The sequence below is a fragment of the Rhinoraja longicauda genome, chromosome 31, assembly GCF_053455715.1.
Source record: "Rhinoraja longicauda isolate Sanriku21f chromosome 31, sRhiLon1.1, whole genome shotgun sequence".
Classification (NCBI taxonomy): Eukaryota; Metazoa; Chordata; class Chondrichthyes; order Rajiformes; family Arhynchobatidae; genus Rhinoraja; species Rhinoraja longicauda.
The window spans coordinates 21,848,279-21,860,503 of record NC_135983.1 but is presented as its reverse complement, the minus strand read 5'-3'; the positions used below and the strand labels follow the sequence as shown (position 1 = coordinate 21,860,503).

Genomic DNA, 12,225 nt, shown 5'->3' with positions numbered 1-12,225 from the left:
TCTCGCTATATGACGCTTTGTCTACACAGAGGACTTTTCCTTTGTTAGCATCACTACAAAGTGGAGGGTTTCATGTAGTGGAGGGGAGCAAGGGAGGAGATAAGTTTCTGCCAGGTTCATCAATCCTTTGGCCATAATCAATGGCTTGAAACTAATTTTACTGCACTGTAAAATTACTGCACTTGATTCTTCAAGTTGACCAATTCCCACCTGGGACCTGTTCTACAACATCCCATGCTACTTCTATTAATTCCCTGGGAAGTTCACTTGCTAGTTTTGTTCCTCCCAGTATTGGCTAACATCAACTTGAAAATCCTGGTCACCGGGTGACAAGATAATTCCGGGCAGTAAATTCTACAGCAGCTCGTCAAGATGACTCATTTCCACAAGTGGTGATATTCGTCAGAGGGGACTTCTGTAAAGAGAAGGTGAGAGAATAAAAGCCCAGTGCTGGACCAAGAGGAACCTCACTCGGTCCCATCATGAGGGACACATTGATCAAGGATGCCAATGGTCACCAGTATAACACCTTCCGTGGCGTGACACAGCAGCCAGAACCTCAGTCAGGGTAAGAACTAGAAACAGCCTTTCAGAATCAGATGGAATTAAGAGCAACTGAATTCTTTTTTTAAAGTTTCTCATAAATGTAATGCTTTCAAAAAACTGGATATATCGAGAAAGTTAGACACAAAAATGCTGGAGTAACTCAGCGGGACAGGCAGCATCTCTGGAGAGAAGGAATGGGTGACGTTTCAGGTCGAGACCCTTCTTCAGACTGATGGTGTATATGTCAAGGTATATCAAGAAAGTGTTTTGTTCAGCGCTTTTGATGTTGAGTTGAGTTTAGTTTATTGTCACGTGTACCGAGGTACAGTGATAAACTTTCGTGGCGTGCTAACCAGTCAGCGGAAAGACAACACATGATTTCAATCGAGCCGTCCACAGTGTGCAGGTGGATTTAAAAGAGTGGAGCCATTGTGATGTGTGATTGCCGATCGACTTCTGTGACCAGCCCACAAAGAGTCGCTTGGATCTGTGTAAAATGTCCCAGAGTACTTTTACCCGATAAAAATCAATATTCATTCACCTATGGTAGATATTGGAGTCAAAGATTACTGATGCTGAAAACAGAAAATGCAGGAAATAACAGGTCTGGCAGCATCTGGTGCAAAGCACACAAAACATTTTGTGTTTTTATGACTGTTGGCAGATCAATTTCCCTCCTGGGATAAATAAAGTTCTATCGTATCGTATCGTATCGTATCGTATCGTATCTGCGGAGAGAAGAAATGGCTCAGGCCAACATCAGAACATTGTTGGGAGTTTGTTGTATAAAAGTTTGATCGATGTGTTGCGAAATAATTCATTGACTATAAAACAGTTTGAGATATCCTTATGTTAATAGCTGACGTAGGTTCCAAGGATAAGTTGCTTCTTGTATGTATGTTGTAAAGAACTATGGCATAAAGGAACAGTTGAAAGCCACATTTTTTATTTTTTTGGGGTTTCACATAATAATTTTAAAATACGATAATTAAAAAATAAGATACGATTGTCCAAGGCAGAGGGTTGTGGTGGAAGGGCGTTACTCTGGCTGGTGGTCTGTGACCAGTGGAGTTCCGCAGCGATCTGTTCTGGGACCTCTGCTGTTTGTGATATATATAAATGACTTGGAAGTAAATGTAGACAGGTTGGTTAGTGAGTTTGTTGGCTACACAGAGATTGATGGAGTTGTGGACAGTGAGGGAGGTTATTAAATTATACAGTGGGATATGCTTACCTTCATCGGTCAGGTATTGAGTGCAAGAGCCAGGAGCTTATGTTGCACCTTGTGGGACTTTGGTTCGGTCATGCTTGCAGTCCTGGTCCTGCAGTCCTGGTCGCTCCATTTGCAGTCCTGGTCACTCCATTACGGAAATGATGTGGAGGCTTTGGAGAGAGTGCACAGGATGTTTACCAGAACGCTGCCTGGTTTAGAGGGTATCAGCTATAAGAACAAATTGTACAAACTTGGATTGCTTTCTCTGGAAGCTGAAGAGGGACCTGATAGATAAAATTGTAAAATCTCCTAATCTGAGGAAAGACATTCTAGCCTTCGAGGGAGGTCAGAGAAGGTTCACCAGATTGATCCCTGGGATGGCAGGACTTTCATATGAAGAAAGACTGGATAGACTAGGCTTATACTCGCTGGAATTTAGAAGACTGAGGGGGGATCTTATAGAAACATAAAAAATTCTTAAGAGGTTGGAGAGGCTAGATGCGGGAAGATTGTTCCCGATGTTGGGGAAGTCCAGAACTAGGGGTCACAGCTTAAGGATAAGGGGGAAGTCTTTTAGGACCGAGATGAGAAAACATTTCTTCACACAGAGAGTGATGAGTCTGTGGAATTCTCTGCCACAGAAGGTAGTTGAGGCCAGTTCATTGGCTATATTTAAGAGGGAGTTAGATGTGGCCCTTGTGGCTAAAGGGATCAGGGGGTATGGAGAGAAGGCAGGTACAGGTTACTGAGCTGGATGATCAGCCATGATCATATTGAATGGCGGTGCAGGCTCGAAGGGCCGAATGGCCTACTCCTGCACCTATTTTCTATGTTTCTATGTTTCTATGTAAGACATAGATAAGGTAGACAGTCAGAACTTGTTTCCCAGAATGCAAATGTCAAAGACTAGGGGGCATAACTTTAAGATGAGAGGTGCAAGGTTTGAAGGAGCATGTTTTTTACACAGTCTGGTGAATACTTGGAACATCCTGCTTTGGGTGGTGGGGGAGGCAGATCCGATAGTGGCATTGAAGAGGTTTTTAGATAGGCACATGGATATGCAGGAAATGGTGGGATATGGATCAAGTGAGGGTGGAGAGATGAGGTTAACGGGATCATGTTCAGCACAGACGTTTGGGCCAAAAGGACCTGTTGCTGTGCTCTACTGTTCTATGTTCTACAGTGAAGGAAGATCGGCAATGATGAAACTATCAGGTGGTTATGGTGTACCGTGCAGGTGAGGGTGAGGTGATGTCTCGGTAGCAGGAAGAGGGACTCAAGAGCACCGTGCAAATGGCGAAGAGCATCGCGGGGCACAGATTCACAAGTTGCTGGGAGTAATGACGGGGATTAATAAACCCTTCAATGTCGCACCTAAACCATTGGGTCTATCTCGAGAAAGATCACATTGACGAGCAGAGAAGTTAACCATGTGAACGTGTCAGAGGATGCTGTACAGTTCTAGTTTTTATATTAAAAGGAGAATAGGGAGGCTTTTGGGAAGGTGCAAAAAAAATACTTGCGCAATTGTTACAGGAACTGAGAGGTTAGAAAAGACTACATAACGTGCACACTTCCTCAATAAAAAGCCAAAGTCAAAGTCAAAGTAAACTTTATTGTCAATTTCCAGTTAGTTTACACAGACAGAAAATCGAAATACCGTTTCCCACAATCCCGAGGAATAAAGTGCATTAAAATTAAGTTAAAATTAAAAAGGCACAGCAAACAACAATCAATATAAAATATAGACAATAGACAATAGACAATAGGTGCAGGAGTAGGCCATTCAGCCCTTCGAGCCAGCACCGCCATTCAATGCGATCATGGCTGATCACTCTCAATCAGTACCCCGTTCAATGAAAAAAAGATGAAGATGAATATATTACAATAAAACAAATAATGAACAGTAGTGCAAAGCCTGTCCATAGCAGCGTTAAAAAAAATGTCTGGTGCTGGATGTGCGTGTGTGTGGGGTGTTAAAGTCCAGGTCCAATGGGGGCAGGGGAGAGAGGAGGGAGGGAGGGGAGAGAGTTCAGCATCCTGACAGCCTGGTGGAAAAAACTGTTCTTTAGTCGGGTGGTGCTGGACCTCAGGCTGCGAAACCTTCTCCCTGAAGGCAGGAGGGTGAAGAGGCTGTTGGAGGGGTGGGAGGGGTCACCCACAATGCTCAATGCTTTGCGGGTGAGGCGGGTGGTGTAAAGGACCAGGAGTGTTGGGAGTGAGGCGCCAGTGATCCTCTCAGCAGTGTTCACTATGCGCTGCAGGGTCTTACGGCTGGAGGCTGTGCAGCTTCCGAACCACACAGTGATGCAGCTGCTGAGGATGCTCTCGATGGCGCCTCGGTAAAAAGTGTACATGATGGGTGTGGGGGCTCCCGCTCTCTTCAGTTTGCGGAGGAAGTAGAGGCGCTGCTGGGCTTTCTTGGCGATGGACGTGGTGTTGTTGCTCCAGGAGAGATCCTCGGTGATGCTCACCCCCAGGAATTTGGTGCTGCTCACCTGCTCCACAGCAGCACCATTGATGGTCAGTGGGTGGGGGTGTTGGGTGTGCGTTCTCCTGAAGTCGACAACAATCTCCTTTGTTTTCTCCACATTCAGGAAGAGATTGTTGTCTGTGCACCACGCGGCCAGCTGGTTCACCTCCTTCCTGTAGTGGGTCTCGTCGTTGTTGCTGATGAGACCCACCACAGTTGTGTCGTCCGCAAACTTGACGAAGTGGTTGGAGCTGTGGGTGGGTGTGCAGTCGTGGGTCAGCAAGGTGAAGAGCAGGGGGCTTAGCACACATCCTTGTGGGGCCCCCGTACTCAGCGTGATGGTGTCCGATGTGTTGCTGCCGACCCGTACAGACTGGGGTCTGGCAGTGAGGAAGTCCAGCAGCCAGTTGCAGAGAAGGGGGCTGAGGCCCAGATTTGTTAGTTTACAAACCAGCTGCTGGGGGATGATGGTGTTGAATGCTGAGCTAAAGTCTATGAACAGCATCCTAACATATGAGTTTTTAGTGTCCAAGTGGGTGAGGGCAGAGGAGATGGCATCCTCAGTGGACCGCTTAGCTCGATATGCAAACTGAAACGGGTCCAGGGAGGGGGGGGAGGTTGGATCTGATCTGCTTCATGACCAGCCTCTCGAAGCACTTCATGATGGTTGAAGTCAGCGCTACAGGGCGGTAGTCGTTGAAGCAGGATGGAGAGGACTTCTTGGGCACAGGTATGATGGTGGTTTCTTTGAAGCACGAGGGAACAACAGCCTGGCTCAGGGAGATGTTGAAGATGTCTGTGAGGACATCTGTGAGCTCAGCTGCGCAGTCTTTTAGCACACGACCAGGAATGTTGTCAGGTCCAGAAGCTTTTCGGGTGTTAATCCTTAACAGTGTGCTCCTCACACTGCCTGGAGACAGACAAATAGCCTGGTCGTTGGGGGGGGGGAGTTGTTTTCTGCGCAGGTGTGTTGCTCTGTGCTTCAAAGCGTGCGAAGAAGCCGTTGAGGTCGTTCAGGAGAGAGGTGTCACTGTCACAGGTCTGTGGTAAGGGTTTGTAGTCCGTGATAGTCCTAATACCCTTCCACAGGCTCCGTGTGTCTCTGCTGTCACTGAAGTGGGCTGTGATACGCCGGGTGTAGTGTTGTTTGGCTTTCCTGATGCCACTGGAAAGGTTGGCCCTGGCTGCTCTGAGACCGGCTGGATTGCCCTCTCTGAAGGCAATGTGGCGGACCCTCAGCAGCCCATGGACCTCCCCTGTCAGCCATGGCTTCTGGTTAGCCCGGATGGTGATCTGAAGGCCACTGAATCAGCGAATGGAGATCTTCGTGGTCATTAAAAACTTCGACAGGGTAGATGCAGAAAGTGGTGAATATATGACAGTCATCAATATTCTACCAGGGAGTGAAAGAGAAATACTTTTACTGGATAGTTATGGGAAACGAACTCAAGGTCGCAGGGAGTGGCTGAAACAATGGACTTGGACGCAGCTGAGTAAAAGATGAGCAACCATAACAAAGGAGGAGGGGTGGATTTGAGATTTGGTGCCTGGCCTCAACACAGTAGAGGTCAGCCTGCCAGTCTGATCAAAGGCCCTGGCCCGAAATGTTGCCTGACCATTGCTGCCTGATCCGCTGAGTTCCTCCAGCACTTTTGATGTTTTAATGCAGAATGTCTGCAGTTCCTTGTGTCTCCACAACAAGGGAGAGGGTGGTGTACATGCTGGATAGACACAAAATGCTGGAGTAACTCAGCGGGTCAGGCAGCATCTCTGGAGGGAAGGAATGGGTGACGTTTCGGGTCGAGACCCTTCTTCAGACTGATCCTGGAGTTGGATTCGTTGTGAAGGCCCGTGGATCAAGCTGACTGTGGGACCATTCCACATTTTGATTCCAGGGCGGTGGATAACAGATGGATGTTCCTGGCAGTCTTCACTGCTGTGCTGGGAAACCTCAGCTTTGGTTACGCCATGGTCTACACTTCGCCCGTGGTCCCAGCACTAGAACACTCTCTAAACCCTGACCTCCAACTCAACGACAGATCTGCAGCATGGTTTGAGGTAGGCACATCTGATGATTATTATATTACGATGATATCTATCATATTCACCCTGCAGCGAGGGCTGTTTGATGGGGCAAGGCAGTGGAAGCATTAATCTGTGCCCAACCCATGCTGTAATTGCCATGGGAATTGCCCTGCTCATCTCCACAATCTCGTTGTACCCCTGTACAATGACAATAAAGATATATTGTATTGTTTTGTTTTTTAAAAATATTTTTATTTTTGAAAAGCATATGTACAAATAGAAATAAAAGACAAATTTGTTACAAAGTTCTTACATAGCTTCAATTTTAAAAATTTTAAAGAGAGAAAATAAAGAAGAAAGAAAAAAAAACTATAAACTATTGGGAAGAGAGAATAAGAAAATTAAAAAAAGGTATAACTATAAAAATTAAAGGGGGTAGATCCGGGAGACAATAACCACAGTTGTACATCCAACGCTAAACTCAAGTTTCAACTTTTAATTTAAATTTTTTATTTTAGTCCTGTGCCAAACCCATTATTGTATTGTATTGTATTATTATTGGGACAGAGTAGAGGAAGATTTACTCACAGCTATCCCAGCCCTTGGGACAGTACAGAGCGAACTTCAATTTCCCCTGACCCAGAGGCTTTTGATCTGATGGTACAAAGAGTGGAATAAGACCTTATTCTAAAACACTGACTGTGACATTCATTTTTTTTGTTGAGCAGAAAAAAAATTGTTGGTTTAATTTTATCAAGTGTTTGGCTAACAGAGCGGATGGAGCAGGATCTACTCAGTCTAGGAACCACATTGAAAGAGCTATCCGAACATAAAACCTAGTACAGTAAGGTGCAGAAGCAGGCCCTTCGGCCCACAATGCCCGTGCCAACAATGATGCCAGTTCAACTAACTAATCTCCTCTGCCTGCATGTGATCCATAGCCCTCATTTCCTCCATATGCATTTGTCCATTTAAAAGCCTCTTAAATGCCACTATGGTGTTTGCCTCCACCATCACTCGTGGCAGCACGTTCCAGGCACCCTACGCTCTCTGTGCGAAAAAACTTGCCCTGCTCATCTCCGTTCAAACTTGATGCTCTCACCTCATGCCCTCTGCTCGTTGACATTTCCACCCTGATGTTCTGACTGTCTACCATATCCATGCCTCTCATTATCAGGTCTCCCCTCAGCCTCTAGCATTCCAGAGAAACCAATCCAAGTTTCTCAAACCTCTCCTTATAGTTAATTTACTTAAACTTTGCGATACTACCTGCCTCAACTACCTCCTCCGGCACCTCGTTCCATTGAGGATGGACATTCTTGCCCCTCAGGTTCCTATTAAATCCTTCCCCCCTCACCTTAAAATGATGTCCTCTGGTTCTCGATTCCCCTACTCTGGGCAAGAGACTCTGTGCTTCTACCCGATATATTTCTCTCATGATTGTGTACACTTGTATAAGATCACCCCTCATCCTCTTGCGCTCCAAGAAATGGAGTCCCAAGCTGCTCAACCTCTCCCACTCCAGCATTTTGTGTCTTTTTTTCGTGAAGCAGCATCTGCAGTTCCTTGTGTCTATCTGTTTGTACAGTCTGTCTTCAACTTGGGGGCCATGCTGGGAGGACTCAGCGCCATGTTGTTCAATGACCTGCTGGGTCGCAAGCTGACCATCATGGTTTCCACCGTGCCCTCTGCTGTGGGCTTTGCCTTGATGGGCAGTGCCGGGAGAAGATGGATGCTTGATCTGGGCCGTGCTCTGACCGGTTTCGCGGGGGGAATGTCTGCCAGTTCCATCCCGGTAAGTCGCCAAACCCCTGAGAAACATGGATCCCAGCTTGCCTTGCGATCTTGTACAACGTTGGGCAAAGGGAAAGCTGGAGGGGGGTTAGTTTACAGTTTAGTTCAGAAATACAGAGCGGGAGCAGGCTCACCGACCCACCAAGTCCGCGCCGACCAGCGTCCCCGCACACTAACGCTACCTACACACACACACACACACACACACACACACACACACACACACACACACACACACACACACACACACACACACACACACACACTAGGGACAATTTACAATTCTACCAAGCCAATTAACTTACAAACCCGTACGCCTTTGGAAACCGTAGATCTCGGAGAAAACCCACGCAGGTCACGGGGAGAACGTACAAACTCCCTGCAGACAGCACCCGTAGTCAGGATCGAACCAGGGTCTCTGGTACTGTGAGGCAACAACTCTACCACTGCATCACCATGCCACCCATCTCTCCAGAGAGTCTGGTTAGATGCATAGTGAGATACAGAAACAGGAACTGAGTCCACGCCAACCATTTAATCCTCCATTCATCCCAGTATTTTGCTCCCAACTTTCTCAGTGAGACCTGCATTTATTTACCCATCATACTCCTGAAGGAAACTCTCATAAACTGGGCTGTAATCCCCATCTCCCAACCTACCTCATTGCGGCCCATGCACTTTTTAAATTTGCACTCTGTAGCTGTAACACTATTCACTTACCTACACACCAGGGGCAGCTTTTAGTGGCAATTAACCTACCGACCAACACTATTGGGGATGTGGGAGGAAACCGGAGCACCTAAAGGATACCCATGCAGTTACTGAGAGAACGTGCAAACTCCTCGCAGACTGCACCCGAGGTTGGGATTGAACCCAGGTCTCTGGTGCTGTGAGGCAGAGGCTCTACCAGCTGCTCTGTGGGCTGAGGGACGGATTGCTGATAGTAGGAGTTGAATCAGTGCGGTGCTGCCTCAGCACTGCCCCTCTGACGGTGCGGCACTCCCTCAGCACTGCCCCTCTGACAGTGCGGCACTCCCTCAGCACTGCCCCTCTGTGACAGTGCAGCACTGCCTCAGTACTGCCCCTCTGTGACAGTGCAGCACTGTCTCAGTACTGCCCCTCTGTGACAGTGCGACACTGCCTCAGTACTGCCCCTCTGTGACAGTGTGACACTGCCTCAGTACTGCCCCTCTGTGACAGTGCGACACTCCCTCAGTACTGCCCCTCTGTGACAGTGCGGCACTCCCTCAGTACTGCCCCCCTCTGGCAGTGCGGCACTCCCTCAGTACTGCCCCACTGTTTGTGCAGTCTGCTGCATATACCACCCTCAATCGGTTTCGTTTAGTTGATTACCGTCACGTGCACCAAGGTGCAGTGAAAAGCCCTTGTCTGTGTGCGACCAGCGAAGACGACTACGCATGATTACAATGAAGCTATCCACAGCGCACAGATAAAGGATAAAGGGTAGCATGTTTAGTGCAAGATATAACATTGAAGTCCGATTAAAGATAGTTCCCTCTGAACTGTATTGGGCTTCCAGCCTGGATTTGGCTTTCAGGTCTCTAGAGTAGACTCTATCTCAGGTCACTGGACCGTGGGGAACACCAGATATGTTGACAACAACAACTTGCAATATCTGCAGAGCAACTGGGTTGATACCTGTTGTGCAGCTTCTGCCTCCTATGCCTCATGCTGCCCACCCACTGATGGTTCCAACCCAACATGGTGGCAGCTCTCACTAACCCCCGGTTCACTGGGCACCAGGTTGCTAAGTGAACGCCATCTCCTGGTTGCCAAACATTTTAATTCCCCTTCCCATTCTCATACTGATCTTTCTGTCCTGGGCCTCCTCCACAGTCAGAAATGAGGCCCAATGCAAATTGGAGGGAGTGGTATGAATATTGATCTCTCTAATTTCATACCCATTGCATTCTCTCTCTCTCTCTCTCTCTCTCTCTCTCTCTCTCTCTCTCTCTCTCTCTCTCTCTCTCTCTCTCTCTCCGTCCATCCCCCCAAGCTAGTCATCCAACTAGTTTCACTGTTCGTATCTCTTTGTTATCACCTCCTTCACAGGCAACAATGGATCATTGTGGGCTCCTGGGTCATTGGTGCCGACTATTATCTGTTCTGTACCTTTTCATTCCTCTAATTTCCCTCTCAGACTGAAGAAGGGTCTCGACCCGAAAACGTCACCTATTCCCTTTCTCCAGAGAGGCTGCCTGACCCGCTGAGTTACTCCAGCACTTTGTGGATATTACAAAATGCTGGAGTAACTCAGCAGGTCAGGCAGCCTCTAGGTGTCTGTCCTCGGTGTAAACCAGCATCTGCAGTTCCTTCCCACATATGCTAAGTGTCCTGTGACTCTTCTCCAGGTGTATATTTCGGAGATATCGGTGGCCAAGCTGAGAGGAAGACTGGGATCTACTCCCCAGTTCATGCTTGTCTGTGGATCGCTTCTGCTCTACGCACTGGGTGAGTAATGCTGCACATTAGTGTTGTTTGTTATCGAGATACGGTGAGATATTTGTGTGCTGCCCAGCCAAATCATACCGTACATCAAGCTGTACACAAGTATAACAGCCACTGCCAACAGAAAAGCCAACAGAGGGCAGAATATAGTGTTACAGCTACAGGGAAAGTGCAGATTTTAAAAAGTGCACCGACCGCAATGAGGTAGGATGGGAGATGGGGATTACGGCCCAGTTTCTGAGAGCTCCCTTCACAAGTCTGATAATAACAGGCACGCGGCTGTCCTTAGTGTTTGAGGCCCTCTGAGGGGGCGCTGTGAACTGTTTATGTACGTGCTGTTATGTTTGTGTGCCATTGTATGTTCGTTTCTTAGTACCTGAACTGATGTACAGCACTTTGGTCAACGTGGGTTGTTTTTAAATGTGCTATACAAATAAAATTGACTTGACTTGACTTGAAAGTGGTGATTTGTGCTTTAAAGCTTTTGTATCTTCTGTCCAAATGTAGAGGGGGGAAGAGGGGATGACTGATGTGCAAATGGTCCTTGATCTTGTGGCTGCGTTCCTGAGGCAGACTAGAGTGTTCTAGGGGATGTTCTGCACTGGGAGCAAATAGCAAAGGATGTGGAATAAATAATTTAAATGTAACCCGAGATAGACACAGAATGCTGAAGTAACAGTGGGACAGGCAGCATCTCTGGAGAGAAGGAATGGGTGGCTTCTCGGGTCAAGGCCCTTCTTCAGACTGAGAGCTCGGGGAGAGGGAGACACGGAGACATCAAAGGGGATGTAGATCAAGGAAAGTGTAGAATAGATGATAGTTGGCTAGCAGAAGGTGATAACGACACATGCAAAGATAAAATTTAATCGGGGACAGTCAGACTGGGCGGCGAACTAGGAAGGGGGAGAGATGGAAAGCAAGGGGTTGCTTGAAGATAGAGAAGTCAATATTCATTTGTAGGTTAATTGGCTGGGTAAATGTAAAAATTGTCCCTAGTGGGTGTAGGATGGTGTTAATGTGCGGGGATCGCTGGTCGGCGTGGGCCGAAGGGCCTGTTTCCACGCTGTATCTCTAAACTAAACTAAACTAAACTAAACTAAACTAAACTAAACTAAACTAAACATACCACTGGGGTGTAAGCTGTCCAAGAGAGACATGTAACCATCTGTAATACTCTTCAGTTTGTGTTAGTAATGGGGAAAGAAGATCAGTGATTTGTGTAAAACTGACCTGAGGCCCGTTGTTGTTTTTCAGACTTGGTCCTGTCATGGCGTTGGCTGGCGGCTCTCGGGGCCATTATACCGGCAGCATTAGTTATCATCCTGTGCTTCATGCCCGAGTCCCCTCGCTATTTAATCTCCAAGGAGCGCGATTACGAAGCCATCCAAGCCCTCCAGTGGCTCCGAGGATCAGATTCCGATTATCTGCAGGAGTATAAGGAGATCGCGGAATCTCTGAGCAAGAGCGTAAGTGGGAACGGCCTGTTGGGAAAGGGCTTCCTTTCCTGAAGATACAATTGCCGGGTGAAGCACAGACAGTGGAGGGTCACCTTCCCCAACCACCATCCTCGTCAATAGACCCCTTGTGTACCAAACCCCTTCACACCCACCACCATTGCACTGAACCCAGAGCAAACATAAGCACACATAAGCACGCCGAGACAAAGTTTGGGTCATTAGTCTCTGACATTCAAAGAGTTACAGGC

At 47.5% G+C, this 12,225-nt stretch overlaps 1 protein-coding gene across 1 annotated transcript in view; it reads left to right on the top strand.

Annotated features, from left to right (window-relative positions):
- The first annotated feature begins 460 nt into the window (after window positions 1–460).
- Window positions 461–12,225, top strand: part of slc2a6 (solute carrier family 2 member 6) — a 25,014-nt gene continuing 13,249 nt past the window's right edge. Inside the window, exons 1-5 of the mRNA XM_078425858.1 lie at window positions 461–568; window positions 6,128–6,290; window positions 7,846–8,052; window positions 10,424–10,523; window positions 11,775–11,986. Coding sequence (XP_078281984.1) covers window positions 483–568; window positions 6,128–6,290; window positions 7,846–8,052; window positions 10,424–10,523; window positions 11,775–11,986 — 768 coding nt within the window. The 5' untranslated portion in view covers window positions 461–482. The remainder of the gene's footprint in view (window positions 569–6,127; window positions 6,291–7,845; window positions 8,053–10,423; window positions 10,524–11,774; window positions 11,987–12,225) is intronic.